Source organism: Gopherus evgoodei, chromosome 3 (assembly GCF_007399415.2).
Source record: "Gopherus evgoodei ecotype Sinaloan lineage chromosome 3, rGopEvg1_v1.p, whole genome shotgun sequence".
Taxonomy (NCBI): Eukaryota; Metazoa; Chordata; order Testudines; family Testudinidae; genus Gopherus; species Gopherus evgoodei.
In genome coordinates, this window is record NC_044324.1 from 66,560,803 (window position 1) to 66,576,241 (window position 15,439).

The 15,439-nt window shown below is 38.7% G+C and overlaps 1 protein-coding gene across 50 annotated transcripts in view; it reads left to right on the top strand.

The window, feature by feature from the left end:
* Positions 1-15,439, top strand: part of RIMS1 (regulating synaptic membrane exocytosis 1) — a 527,235-nt gene that overhangs the window by 244,642 nt on the left and 267,154 nt on the right. For all 50 annotated transcript variants that reach the window (XM_030555702.1, XM_030555709.1, XM_030555712.1 and 47 more), the window contains one exon: positions 4,354-5,225. In XM_030555702.1, the coding sequence (XP_030411562.1) occupies positions 4,354-5,225 (872 nt within the window). The remainder of the gene's footprint in view (positions 1-4,353; positions 5,226-15,439) is intronic.

Sequence of the window (15,439 nt, forward strand, 5' to 3'; positions counted from 1 at the left end):
AATAGTCCTTAGTTCAGGTGATTTGACACTCAATTCACAGTTCAGGCAGAAGCAGCCTTTAAACTGGCATTTTGTTAACAAGGAGGTAAAACCATAATGTTTTAGTCTGTTTTGGCAACTTAACCTTGAATGGTTCAAAACACTTCACTTTTAATTTTGCTTTTTGTAAAAAGCCTTTACATTAAACGATCAGTTATTACTAATCACAGAAACAGCAAACCACAAAGTAAACAAAAAACAAAATCAGAACAATGTGTTTGTTGAAAGGTTAAACAGACTAATAAGTTTAAAACAAGAAAATTATCTTTGTTTTCCAAGCTTAATATATTCAAGGATTTTAAAATAAATTTTGTGTAAAGTAGATAATAGCAGCAGCATACAACAGAAGTATCCAGATTTTCATATTATTAATCCTTTTGATGCCAATTACACAGTGTAGACTAGGAGAAATGTGTACCTACAATTTTTGGTTTGGAGGGGCAGATGACAAGTCCACAATTTGTGATGGAGGGGAGGGAGAAGGGGATATGTGAAACCCACCCAGGGACACCATATATATGTTAGTTTTGATGGAATAAAAGGGCCCAGAAAGTAAAAGTTGTTAATATGATATTGTTACTCACTGTATAACATTAAACACTTAAGTGGGGTTTGGGATATTGAATACAGAGATATTGACCTCCTTAGTCCCATGGCAAATATACTAGAAAATGTATGCCAGTGTTTGGAAAAATATTGATGAGGATACACAAATGAAAAAGGAATGAAAAAGAATTGAAAACAAAGTATAAAGCATTTTGAAATTGAAATTCAATGGTTATGCAAAACAAACTTAATCAAAACTGAGCAGCATCCCTTTTTCAAAGGGAGGATATTGGTTAGAGTCTCATATTTCATCAAGTAATTCTTCATAATGGCGGGGGGGAAGGTTAGTTCTGTTGTTTAAGTATGAGTTGATCTCTGTGGCTGGTGATTACTTTTCCTGCTTTTGACAAAATGGACAGACACAAAAGAGAAGGGAGAAGAGATAGGAGAGTAAAGGTGGGGGTATACAGGCTTTTTGTTTAAGTTCTTAGGATACAAGGTGGTCAGTCACAGATGGTTGCTCTGGGCTGGCAGTTCACCAGTCATAATAGCTGTTGCTCTGGATACTGGCTTGCTTTCCTAGTCCAGGATGTTGTCTCACTCATCTGGTCAGCGATCTTCACTGATTTTTGTCAGATTGGGCAGATCGGGATGGGTAGTCTCATGTCATTTTGCTTGTGTCATGCTGTATTGTTGGTCTCAGGATCAAGAGAGAAAGTGATAAGACAGGAGGAAGATAGTGGGAAAATGACAGTGGCGTTTTGTGTGTATCCAGTTCGTTGTTGATCCAGTGCTGATGGTCAGGTATCCTCATCAGTGCACAGGTCTAAATGTCCTGATGATCAGGCTTACCAAAGAATGATAGTCTTTGCAGCAAGGTAGAGATCTGTCAACCTTTCTCTAGGGAATGCCCCAGGAGTCTGTTCTGCCCTTTTGGTCCCCAGTATCTCTTTTTAGGGGCTCCCAAAAGGGGATGATAGAGGGAGTAGGCCATCCCTTTGTTATCGTGTCCACCAGTTAGATCTAATTTCTGACATACCACTTTTGGTCCATTAATTTCCAGTTTCATGCTTCATTCTCTGTTAATCACAAGCTTGTCACAGTCCTTGTTACATTTGTAGCCCTTTTTGTTTGAACTAATCCAGTTTTTCAGTCTCCCTTTTGTACCTGTTTCTATCAGCATTAATTGTTACAGGTTGTTGTAATGTTTTATGAACTTCACCCATTTTCTACCAACTGAGCTCACAGTTGGAGTAGGCCATCCAGATCCAAATGATCATAGCAGATCTATTCTTACATGCTTTTAAACATTGATCCAATTAATAAGTGCTCCTTGGAGTTGACAGCAATTCTGTTGTTTACCTCAAATACCTCTGCTTCCAAGAAGGCTTGTGCTGTCTAGTCATACCAGCTTTTTATGTTTTTTGGAAGACCCAGCAGCTGGAGATGTTATCTCAATACACATGCATAGAGAGACAGTAGCAACAGTGGGTTGGAGCTGGGGTGTGAAAGTGGGCCTTGAGGTCTCTGAAGAGGACTGTAGAGATGTTGCAGGCTATGCCACTAGTCCTTGCAAGGGTATCCACTCAGCCATTTAGGGGAGAAGCCCCTGTATCACCTCCTAGCTGTGCCTGTTCCCTGCTCCCAACTCTCCCCATCAAGATTTAAGATGGGGGAGGGGGCAGTGGGAACATTACTTTCTTTTCTGATGTCTGCTGAACCAACATTCTAAGACCTGTTTATCTGCTAAGGGGAGAGATAATTGTCATATGGTAAGCAGTGAGGGAAGATGAGAGGATGATGTGGGAGTTAGTGTCAGGAAGAGGAGTGAAGTAGGGTGTTGAAGATCGTATATAATTGGACTGTAAAGCAGTTGGTGAACATAGTAGATTCAGAGGAAGGAAAAAGGGGAGAAGTTAGTAAAGATATGAATCATATGATTATATATAATTTACACTTTCTAATAAGAGAAAAATACATAGAAAGCAAGGCAGCAGATGGGAATATAATAGGACTAAATTGCTAAAGGTTATGACATTTTAAAATGTTGCCTTTCTTCCAGTGTTTGTGTCTGAGTTATCCTATTAAAACTTGGAAGAGGTCAGTGGGATTATTTGTCGTAAGTGTTACTAGATGCAAGTAAGGATTGCGGAATGAGACATGCGGATACCTGTCTTGTAGAGTTTATATTCTCTTTTATTATATACCTATAAAGCATCATGAATATTTTGAGTGCCATATGTATACTATATCATAAATCATTCTGATCATCATTCCCTTCAAGCATGCTATGTCTTGTGATACAGCAGGGACAGAGGGCAACAGGACAGTGATAGATCTGAAGTATATAAGCTCCAGGATAATCAGAGCCTTATTCCCTGTGGACTGAGGAGAGGTTACTACAGGTTAATTAGAGCACCTGCAGCCAGTTAAAACCCCACCAGAGACTTAATAAAAAGCCGTGCTTCAGTCAGATGGCAGGAGAGCTGACTGTAATTTGGAGGAGTCATGTTGTTGACCAGAAGGTCAGAGTACCGGGGGAAGGGAAACTCTGCTCAAGCAGAGCCGAGGGAATCCCCAGGTGCAGAGGACCAAGAGAACTGCTGTCCAAGGGGAGAGAGGGCAGGAAGCCCAAGAATAGGGGAAAGAGGTGGTGTCCTGACCCATCACATAAAAGGAAAGCACGGGACTCCCATAATAGTGTCTGCCATTTGTCACAGTCTTATACTAGTTCTTTCCTCTTCTTGAGATGGTGGTCCCAGGACAGATTTATTGAGTATTCACATAGACTTTTCAGATATAGACTTTCCAAAATGTTTTCCGAAGTATGCATCCTGGGTACAATAAAAAATGGAAATCCATTATGACTGTGGACAAAGATTGGGAGATCCGAAAAGAAATACGTTTGAATCAGAAATCCAACTCCTGTTTGCCAAATGAAGAAGGACTCGGATTGAAATATTCTGAAATAAAAAAGCATAATTTTCAGTAGTTTCATTGTTGTACATTTGGGCTATATAAAGTAATGCATTAAAATGTGTTGTACTTTCCCATTTCCAAAAATGGAAATTCCACTAATCCAAAAGGCCTATTTTGATTTTCTTAATCTGTAGATTTATGTGAAATGGGTACTTATTTTCTTTAGGGTTAAGTAAAATAAAGCAAGATAGATCAAATATTGTCTCTGGATAGACTCCTTCCGTTGTACTTCTTCACATATACATATTGATTCTCTTTATGTCACTGCATATATGAAAGATCTCCCATTTCATGGTGTTTACATATATAATGCTGATGTGCTTGAAATGGGATGTGGATAGATGGTCATGCCAGATCATGCCCCACAGCTGCTGACTTAAAAAACGGGTAAGAAAAATATGCCACCACTCTCTTATCCTGCTGCAATTCCAGCAATGATGCATTATTTTATTTTATTTTTTGTAAATGGTTTTTAATTTTTTTGTAAATGATTGCTTTGTTTGTTCAGCTATGTTATAGTAACATTCTTTATGAGTTTACGCATCAGTTATAGGTTATAGAATGTAAAACTTGATAGTTTTCACTCTGGAAATAATTTCTTGGAAAGGGAAGAAAACAATGTTGAAAAAACAAGTTGTTAGTAGGTGAAGTATCTTTCTATGTTTTTTTTTCCACAGTTTACTTAGCTTTTTCTAAACTCCAGCTTAGACAGACTAAGTACCCTTTGGCTCCACTGTTTGCTTTTTTATTGTTAGATTTGTCACACTGTTTTACTTCTTTCCATGGTAGGAAGAAGACAGCATTGATTTCAGAACAAAATGGAAAAGTAGGTCTAAAAAGTGAGCGTAAACGTGTGCCAAAGTCTTCACTTCAACAAGGACAAGCAGACGACAGGGAACGTAAAGAAAGGCATGAAAGTAGAAGACTGGAGAAAGGAAGGTCACAGGACTACCCAGACTTGCCAGAAAAACCCGAGGAAGGCAAGGTAGCTGATGAGGAAAAACAAAGGAAAGAAGATGAGTATCACACTCTGTATAGGAGTGACCCAAATCTGGCAAGGTATCCTGTGAAGCCACATCCTGAGGAACAACAGATGCGTATGCATGCAAAAGTTTCTAAAGCACGGCATGAAAGAAGACACAGTGATGTAGCTTTGGCACATACAGAAGTGGAGGAAGCAGAGGTACCTGAGAATAAATTACGAAAACGCTCACAGTTACAGGGAACTCAGGACAGAAAGTCTCTTATGGAAACTCAGAGATCATACTCTATAGAAAGATCAGGTGATGTAAGAATTTCTGTTTCTAAACAATTAGCTAATCATAGTCCACCAACTCCCAGACATAGTCCAGTTCCTACAGAACATCTAGAATCCAAGAACCATGATTCCTTTAAAAAACAAAGTCGCCTTGATCCTAGCTCTGCTATTCTCATGCGAAAAGCAAAGCGGGAGAAAATGGAGACCATGCTAAGGAATGATTCCCTTAGTTCTGATCAATCAGAATCAGTGCGTCCATCCCCTCCAAAGCCTCATAGATCAAAAAGAGGTGGAAAGAAAAGGCAGATGTCGGTCAGTAGCTCAGAAGAAGAAGGGGCATCAACACCAGAATATACTAGCTGTGAAGATGTGGAAATAGAAAGTGAAAGTGTTAGTGAAAAAGGTAAGAGCTTTACATATATTATACATATGTTGTGTGTGAAAAACATTTTGTACATATTCTGCTGTCACCTTCATCTTTCTCTTGTTTCCCCCTTACTTTTTTCCCATAGCATTTTCACCTGGCAGAAGTTGAATATACTCATTGAATTGGGTGTATAACTTTTTTTCTTTTGCATTCTGAGTTGAGATAGTCCAAAGTTAGCATCAGCTAGTGATTTTTCTCCCTGTTTCCCTCTCCTCGTTCATGTAACAATTACAAGCTGAGGGCTTTTGGTTTATACTCTTCTCTGTGGTTTCTCTTCCCCTTTACTTACCATTTTATCTGATTTTTCAAAATGTGAAATGGTTTTCAGTGAATGGAACAAATGGCATGAAAAATTAATTCCACAAACATTCAGAACTCATCATAATAAAATATTAGATCTTCACAAAACATCTTGGTTAATCTCAGAATAAGACTAAACAAAACTCTATTAACTTTAATAAAATATCAAGAATCTGCCATAATACACTGTCGAAAGTCATAAAATATTTATGGGTGGGCATATTATTTGGAGGAGAAATAAGGGGTTTGCCAAATTTTGTCTCTTTACTGAATATGCTCCAGAACTAAACAAAGAATGTTTTCATCCTGTGATTTCAATTTTCCTTTATCAGTTTATGGTAACACTGAGCACTAATAAGCAGTACATTTTGTGCTTTTTAATAAAGTGTTTCTGCTTGATTAAAAAATTAACACGAGTAGAAATATATGAATGGTGAACTAGTAGTAGTAGGAATAATCGGAAAAGGCTGTGACAAAGTGCTGACTCTAGCTCATTGTTACCACAACTTATCTTTAAAGGGCATTAATGGGACTCTGTGAGGACCTCTAGAGCAGTGGTTCCCAAACTTTTGTACTGGTGCTGGTGATCCCTTGCACATAGCAAGCCTCTGAGTGTGACCCCTCCTTATAAATTAAAGCACTTTTTAATATATGTAATGCCATTATAAATGCTGGAGGCAAAGCACGGTTTGGGGTGGAGGCTGACAGCTCGCGACCGCCCATGTAATAACCTTGCAACCCCCTGAGGGATCCCAACCCCCAGTTTGAGAACCCCTGCTCTAGAGGTAGTATTTGACTTTTTAGACTGCTTAATTATTTGTTTTTGTCATTTTGAAGTTGCCTGTAGGTGTTTTACAGTCACAATGTCAATGGATTGTCTGCATTGACTTTTATGTCTTAACTTTGTTTCCTGAACACATGCTTGATTCCAATGTGTTAATCTCTACCTCTGTTTGTGTGTGTTTACCTGACATGCTTTTTCTTCTGATATCCCTCACATGCTCATCTTGTGGAGATAAAACAGGACACCCCTCCATCCTTCACCTTTCATAATGCCATTTGGTTTTCTGTATTAAATACTTGCCATTTGCCTTTTTAATCAGTTGTAGATCATATTTTCCCCAGTGTCCCAGTCTCGGACAGGAGTTAAAGAAAATCTGCAGGCTAATTTTATCATGGCATATATGTTTAGAAGCTATATCTTTGGGAATATGTGATTTTAGTTACCTTTTTTCCCATATTAAGTAAAGAAAGAAGGATTATGTAAAGTATTATATACAGGAAAAAAATTAAACTTGTAATTATGCAAAAAAATTTTAACTTCTGTAAAAATAGGACAAGCATTGTAATGTTGTTGTAGCCGTGTCAGTCCCAGGATATTAGAGAAACAAGGTGGGTGAGGTGATACATTTTATTGGACCAACTTCTGTTGGTGAGAGACAAGCTTTTGAGCTACACAGAGCTCTTCCTCATATCTGGGAAAGGCACTCAGAGTATCACAGCTAAAAAAAGGTCAAGCAGCTAGTTTAGCAATAGTAGCATATATTCTTGAATGGTACCTTAAAATATGTGCTAACCTTAAAGCTCGTCTACACTTACATTTTATAGCACTCTAACTTGCTGGCTTAGGGGGATGAAGCAAGTCTGAGCGCTTTAAAGCGCTAGTGTAGACAGGCTCCAAGCCGTTGTGGAGTTGGATTACCAGGGGTGTTGGGAGAGCTCTCTCCCAGTGCTTGCGCATGACCACACTCACACTTTGCAGCGCTGCCGCGGGAACATTCCCGCAGCAGCACTTTTAAGTTTCCAGTGTAGACATACCCTTATGCTAAGCCATCTGATTGACCTTGTATTTGGCTGTGACACTTGGAGTAGACTTCCCAGACCTGAGGAAAAGCTCTGCATAGCTCGAAAGGTTGTCTCTCTCACCAACAGAAGTTGGTCCAATAAAATATATTACCTCACCCACCTTGTCTCACAAGCATCGTAACATATTCAGTAAGGCAAAATTATGTAGGTCTTCAGTAAAGGAAGTCCGGGAATAAGGTGGTGTGATGATTGAATTGCCTCAAAACTGGAGAACTTTTAATGTTAACTGACATGTAATTTTCAGAATGGTGATAAGAGCCATGATTAAAATACAAAATAGCTTCACCTATAGAAATCTACAGTCAATCAGGTGACTCACATCACATCCAAGTATTGACTCAAGTCATTTAAACGGATTGTTAACAATGGGAATAGAAAATACAAGCAAATTAATCTGTCAATTTAATGAATTTGTTAAAAACTTATACTTTATGGTATTTTTTTAAGTGGGGGCAGGATTAGAGAGGAAGGGAGTAGGGAAGGGAAAAAAATGAAAGAGGTGTGAAAAGTCACAATTTTTCACCTGGCTTTTTATGATCAGCAAGATAGGGTTTTTAGGCATCATGGCAGAAGTGAGTTTTAGAGAGGAATTTGAAGGAGGATGAGAAAACAGCTGTTTGATTTTTATCAGGGAGATTTTTTCCATGTATAAACAGCAAGGTTGGAGAAAGCATGGAGGTGTTTAAGGTAGAACCTGACAAGTAGGTGGTAAGGGCTGGGAATTCTACCAGAGTGAGACAGGTGTCGACTCACAATAGGCCTGGTAGAGTGGGGGCCTTAAAAGAGCTTATATTTGATGCAGAAGTGAAGGGGTAGGCAGTGGAGGGACCTAAAGAGGAGATGATGTGATCAGAATGATGAACCAAGAAGCTGATTTTAACAGCAGCATTCTGAACATATTTGAGGAGAGCAAGGGTGTAGTAGTTAAGTCCTGTGAAGAGGAGGTTGCCATAGTTAAGGCATGAAATGATGATGGCTTGGAGAAGAGCTTTTGTTGTATAGACAGAGAAGAAAATCCAGTTTATAGAGATGTGTAAGAAAAAAGCAGCAAGATTTAGGAGTGGTCTGAATATATGACTCCGGTGATAGGGCTGAGTCAAAGATGGACGCGGGATTCATGGCCTATGTGACTTGAAGGATGGTGGTGGTGTCCACAGGGACAGAGAAAGGAAGGCTGGAGGAAAGCTTCAGGGGCAGATCAAGAGCTCATTTTTAGCTATGCTGTGTTTAAGATAATGACTGGACATCTATAAAAGATTTCAGAAAGAGAGATACTACATTGGATGAAGGAGGAGAAATCTTGTCAGTAAAGAGAGAGGCAGATTTGTGAATCATCAGCATAGGAATGATTGTTAAAGCTGTGCTTGTGGAGAAGAGCCTCTACAAGCAAGATGCAGAAAGAGAAAATGAAGAGGCCAAAGACAATTCCAGCAGTAGCTGAAGAATACTTTTGCTTCTTCATTGAACTTTAGGAAGTGTGTGTTACACTTGCTGCATCCACCAAAAACTCATTTGTATTATTGGATTATTATATGTGCCTATTCACCATATTTAATCTGATGTTTTTTTCCATGTTCAAGGATTCTACTTCTAAAAGTTGAAAAATGTGTCATGTTACTTTATAAATAAAAGTGAAGAGGCAAAAAAAAGTTAAGTCCCTTTTGCTTATTTAAAAAATACTTAATTGTGAATAAAAAAAAATAAAATAAAAATGGGTTTAAGCTGCAAACTGCATCGGGATCAAACTTCCCTCAAGTTCCAGATCCAAAGTTTTGTTTCCATCAATTATAAATTATAAAGAGAAGTGCCAGACAGATGTAGAAAGATGTCGATCTGGATACAAGTGTTCTCAAATATAGGGGGTCTTTTAGCTTCTCTTTAACACTGAATCTTTCAGAGAGGGAATCTTTAGTTATTGGTGCAGCATGAGATTTTAAAATATGTGTATGTACTCGCCCGCGCTTGCGCACACATCCGTGCGCGCACACACTCTTGAGTATTAGTTTCTGTTCCATAGAATATGTTTGTTAAATCAATTCCCTCAAAGCTGGATTGCTGAAGTGATGCCTAAACCAAGCAATTAAACCCTTTCATTTAAATGTCAGTGATCAGTGTATGTTATTAGTTTTGCTGTTGTCTTAACAAAGTTTCAAGCAAATTCTTTGGACATACCTTGTGCTGATTCCTTAGGCAGGACCCTTAGCAGTTTGCGGCACTTCAAGGCCAGTTTATTTGCAAAGGTTAAAAATGTCTGAAGTGTAACTAACAGGCCTTCTAGCTTTTCAAGCCCCGTATTGCTATGACAGCGTTGTTACATTTGGGATTAACGCCAAACTGTGTAGCACTGGGAACATTTAACAAATGTAAATGCTATGCTAGTATTCTCTGATCCAGACACTACCATGATGGGATGCAGTATAAGAAGGAGAATAGAATAAAATTGGTTTGCTTTCCTAGGCAGTGCTGGATTGCTGTAGCAGGGCCAAAGGACTGGTCTAACCACTAAGTGACACCTTGGCATTCACAGGCCACTAGAACCCTTCCTTGTGAGGAGGGCTGCCAATTGCTCAGGCCAGTTTGTGTGCGGCACTGGATTTAGTGTTCCACATTTTGGTAATTTAATAAAATTAATGTGATTTTGTATTTTGATCTTTTTTGTAAACCAGATCCATGGTATTAGGAATAAGTAACAGTGTGATCACCTTTAAAATCTTAGCAAGTACCTTAGAAAAATATACATGGAGCCAAATGCTGTCTAGTCTGAAGTGAATCAGTGTAATCAGTGAAGCTATGCCAGTTATCCGCACTAGAGGATTTGGCCTACGGTATCTGTAATACCTCCTAGGGCCGGAATGGCCAGCCTGAGCCTGAGGAGCCAGAATTTACCAATGTACATTGCCAAAGAGCCACAGTAATAAGTCAAGTATCACCCACGAAAGCTCATGCTCCAAAACTTCTGTTAGTCTATAAGGTGCCACAGGACTCCTTGCTGCTTTTACAGTAATAAGTCAGCAGCCCCACATCAGCTTCCCCTCCCCTGCTGCCAGCGCCTCCCGCCCATCAGCAGCCCCGCTGATCAGCGCCTTGCCCTCCTTCCCCGCACCTCCCGATCAACTTCGTGGCGTGCAGGAGGCTCGGGGGGGAGAGGGAGAGGGAAGAGCAAGGGCATGGCAAGCTGAGGGAGGGAGCGGGAAGGAGTAGAGTGGCAGCAGGGCCCTTGGCAGAGCCAGGGGTTGAGCAGTGAGCACTCCTTGGCACATTGGAATGTTGGTGCCTATACAAGGAGCCGCATATTAACTTCTGAAGACCTGCATGTGGCTCTGGAGCCACAGGTTGGCCCCCCCGTCCTAAGGTTTTCTTCAATAATCAGAGAGAATATAGCAAACACTTTAGTAACCTATTTATATAACCTATTTATCTAAAATTAAACCAAGTTTTTGACAATGATCACTGTACTGTGGCATGTTTTTTCAGAATTTAAAAGTGTGAGATTAAAATTAAGATTTTACTTGTCACTGTTAATCCGTTATATCAAAGGACTGAATAGTTCACTACCTTGCAATTTGTTTGCATGCAAATCCAGAGATTTTTTCAGTCATCTTGCAAATCTAATTCTGAAAATTATTTTTGGCTCGTCAAAATGGTCAGTGGCACCCTTTTACTTCCCCATCCCCAAAGCCAGAGCCATAGTGTTGCTTAGCTCTTTCCCTCCACTACCTCCCAAACTACAAAAATATCTACCTGATTCCCCCTTAGTAGAGAACTGTTTGTATTCAGTATTCAGATTTGGTAAATGGTCACTGATAACTACAATTTGTCACTTAGTGAATAAAACAAGTTTGCATTTGATATATATCTAATTTATATCTCTTGATTTAATTTTGCTGTCCTACATTATTGACAAGTAGGATCGGGTATTATTATTATTATTATTATTATTATTATTATTATTATTATTATTATTATTATTGTTGTTGTTGTTGTTGTTGTTGTTGTGAAGTTCCAGTAGTGGGCTGGGCAGATATCTGAGATTTGGTTGTTTATTCTGACTCTTGCATTTGATTCATTGTATAGTTGCCCATTTGCAGTTGTTCTCAGGATTCATTCATTCACACCTTTTTAGGTAGCCCAGCTGATGCTGTAAAGTGTGTGCTGTAAAGAGTTGGTTTTGGTTAATCATGATGGGGTAACAGCCTGTACTTTGTATGGGTAATAACTACTCTGGTTTTATACTAGCATAACTCCACTGACTCCAGTGGAGTTGTCCTTGATTTACAGTAGATCAGAATAAAGTCTAGTATTCATGTTTACACAAAAGAACAAACATTTTCTGCTAATCTAGATATCTAAATATCTAGACCTTTAATGTTGTTCCAGTACAAAATGAACTAGTCCTGACTACTCATTTGTATGTGTAGATTACCAAGATGCTATCTTTTCTTTCAAAGAGTCATAATCACTCATGAGCAAAATTTGTATGCTTTAAATTGCAATGGAGATAATTATTGGAAATCTGAAATATCAATTGCAAAATGATAAAACTATTATAGTAAAACTCATGGACCATATTTGCATGAGTGTAAATCTGGAGTAACACCCTAGAATTAATTTGTATTAGTGTAACTGAGATCAGAATCTGGCGCTGTGTGTTTAAGGAACAGTGCTGTTATAGGACAGAATTTTACCAACCTTTCCTTTAGCATTTGCTCAAAAGCTGGAAAAGAAATTGCATATTTGGCCTTCTAAGGAGGTTAGTTGTAAAGCTTGGGTTTGTAAATCAAAAATGCTCTGGACTCCATCACCTCATCTAAATATGAGTTCAGTAAGAAATCTGGAGCCAAAAGAATATAAACAGAGATATAAAAGTATAACAAATCATGCAAATAAAACCTAGAATGGCCTTACAAATAAAAATCAAGCTATTAAAGTTAATGTAAACAAGAAATGAATGCCAACATAAATAAATCATCACCTGAGCAAGAGTACATGTAAGCATTTTGAATGTGTAATCGTGATAGTCTTTTGTACTCTCCTTCAAATGTTTGTGAAAAAACTTAAAACAGAATGACAATAAGACAAGTACTGTATTTGCAAAATATCTGGGAGAGATGTGAAATAGAGAAAGGAAGCTAATGATCCGATGTTAATATTCTGACAAACATTTTCCCCTGTAACCTGTGTTAAAAACCAAGTGGTTAGTGTGTTTGCTCACAGAGGAGCTGTGAGGGATTGAGGAATCATTTTACCATTTAAAAGAGAAAAGGCTTCCTCGCAATCAAAGAAGGAGGCTGTATCGCTTGACAAACACTTTAAGCTGGCCTTTGCTAGAAATATTTATACTTTGTTCTTGAAAACTACTTCATAAGTATATTGATTCTGAACAATGCTCAAGTTGTGTAATTTGAAAACGGGATGGAGATGAGCACTTTGCAGAAAGAGTGGAGATATTGTCCTTGGGGATATATTTTGAAAATACCTGCCTTTTTGGGGGGGGGGGGGTCCTGATTCATTCCAAAACAGCCCCAAACTCTCTTTAAAAGTATTTTTAATAATTTAGGAGTAAGTCATTTCTGGAAAGAATTATTGAATTTTGTCTATAGAAGTCATCCCAACTTACCATCAATTTGTTGGCAGAATTTTTAAAAGGAAATCACTGGAGACAGCCTAGAATAATAAAAGAAAGAAATGAGTACTTGGGAATGTTCTGTGAGTCAAACACACAAGGCTTTTTTCCTTGTTACAGTAAGACTGATTTATGCCATTTTTGCATTCAAAGGGGTCTTAAAGTGTACATAAATTACATTTACTCTCACTTGAATGCCCTTTTATATTGTCAGGGTAGTGTAAAGCAGCTTTTGATGTAAATAAGAGTCACACCCTCTGATTTTAAAACTGTGAATATGGCTGCTGCTTGGTTCCATAAGAAAAAGAACTAACAATCTAATTTAGATCTTGGTTAGATTTAAAAAATAATAATAATAATGTTGCATTGGCTTGCTTCAAGTCTGAATTTTATTCTAAAATTGTGAAGTCAACAAGAGTATATTTAGAACTAATAGGTTTGTGTCCAGTTTAAACTGCAGTTTCTTTATTTTATCTTGTCATAGATATGATGCATTATAATAAGTTTCAGATTTCTCAAAATCTGGAGAAATATGGCATATAATTTGTCAAAAACAGGGCCTAAATTGGATCCATACAGTTATGGATAGAAAAACCAACAAATTGTGCATGTACTCAAGTAATTGTTCATACGTGTATTGTTTTTGCATGTGTTAAATGCTTATTTTGCTTACTCATTACTTATTTTTACCTGGACATGCATTTTGCTGACACATCTTAGGCATATGTATTTGAAAATATGCCCAATAGTCGTGTCTCATCTACGAAATAGTGAAAAGAAACCTGTGCCTACATAGGGATTTAAATGAAGTAGCTTAGCCCTCGTCCAGACTAACCCGCGGCATCGGCGGGTTAAAATCGATTGCTCGGGGATCGATATATCGCGTCTAGTCTGGACGCGGTGTATCGATCCCCGAGCGCGCTTACATCGATTCCGGAACTCCATCAATCCGAACGGAGTTCCGGAATCGACACGGAGAGCCGCGGACATCGATGGAGCCCCGTCCAGACTGGTGAGTACCTCGATTTTAGAAATTCGACTTCAGCTACGTTATTCTCGTAGCTGAAGTTGCGTATCTAAAATCGATTTTAATTCCTAGTCTGGACGTGGCCTTAGATGCATTCCCATTTTTTAACATTGCCTCTGCATTCTGAGTTACTATTGGGGAGGAATCTTCTAGAGGATGTTTATGCATGTGTTCATTAAAATAGTGCTTTCCTAATGCTACTAGAAGGAGCAGAGTGAAATGAATTAGTGTCATTCTTATAAGGTCACACTTTCTTGCCAGCATTTGCGAGAAGGTGCTGTGGGAAGAAACATTAGTGCAATCTTTTAGGGTGCTCAGGGCGGGGGGTGTTCAACAAATTGAAAGAAAGAGAGTGGTTGAGAAGGCTGTTAATTTGTTTCAGGCAAATGTCGTGAGTGTTAATTGGACTGATGGCAGAAAAGATCTGATTTAATTTTTCCCCTTAAACCTTTTGAATCAAGTATGAGAAGATTGTGTGTGTGTAAGTGTACATAGATTCCTATAACAGGCCAAACATAAGTTAACCCCTACTGGAGATTATTTCTCCAAGTACTGTGACATTATATGCAATAGATAAATAATCAATGGGCCAAAAGAGAACCATGTGGTACACTGCACAATGTAAATTGTCCAAATGAAAAATATCAGTGTATGAAGGTGAAGAAATGAAGACATTCTGGACTTGTCTAAATTGAGATAAAAGATTTTTTTTGAAAAGTGTGTTAGCTAACACATTTGGTAAAGGGAGGGTCTGCTCCTTTCAGGGCCAGGGGCCTAGGTCCAACAGCATAGTTTGATTATCAGACTCAGCTAGGAAGGGGTCAGGTGATTCCTATAAAGGGCTGAGAGATCTCAGAAGCGGGGAGGTACAGGAAGCAAGGTGGCATTTCTGGTTGTCTTTGTAGCAGGCAGAGAGTTACAAGGTAAAACACCTTTGTCAGGGGAATAGCTTTGTTTTGGTGTCGCTTTGTGAGTTTTATGTTTGAAGAATAAACCTGTTCCCTGAAGGAAGGGCCAGAACAGTCTTTAGGCATGGTATTAGTCCTCCTTGAGCTAGGTAAGCAGGCTGCAACTTACACATTTTAACTAACATGTTCTAAACTCTACTATAGACATGGCAAGTTGCATTTTGGCCTGTGTTAGCTTGTAGAGGTAAACTCTGTGGGAAGCACTAGAGGAGCCAAACATGAAAAAAGAGAAAAAAAATTTAATGGAGAGTTAATCTAATAGAAAAGACTAGGCTCCCAGAGTGTGAATTTTGAAGAAGCAACACTGTACAACGCATTGCAATCTATTTACTCTGTGTACTCTGGGCCAAACTGACAATGCTACACTTGGGGCAGACTGCAGGGAATAGGGCAGATAATTCCCAGA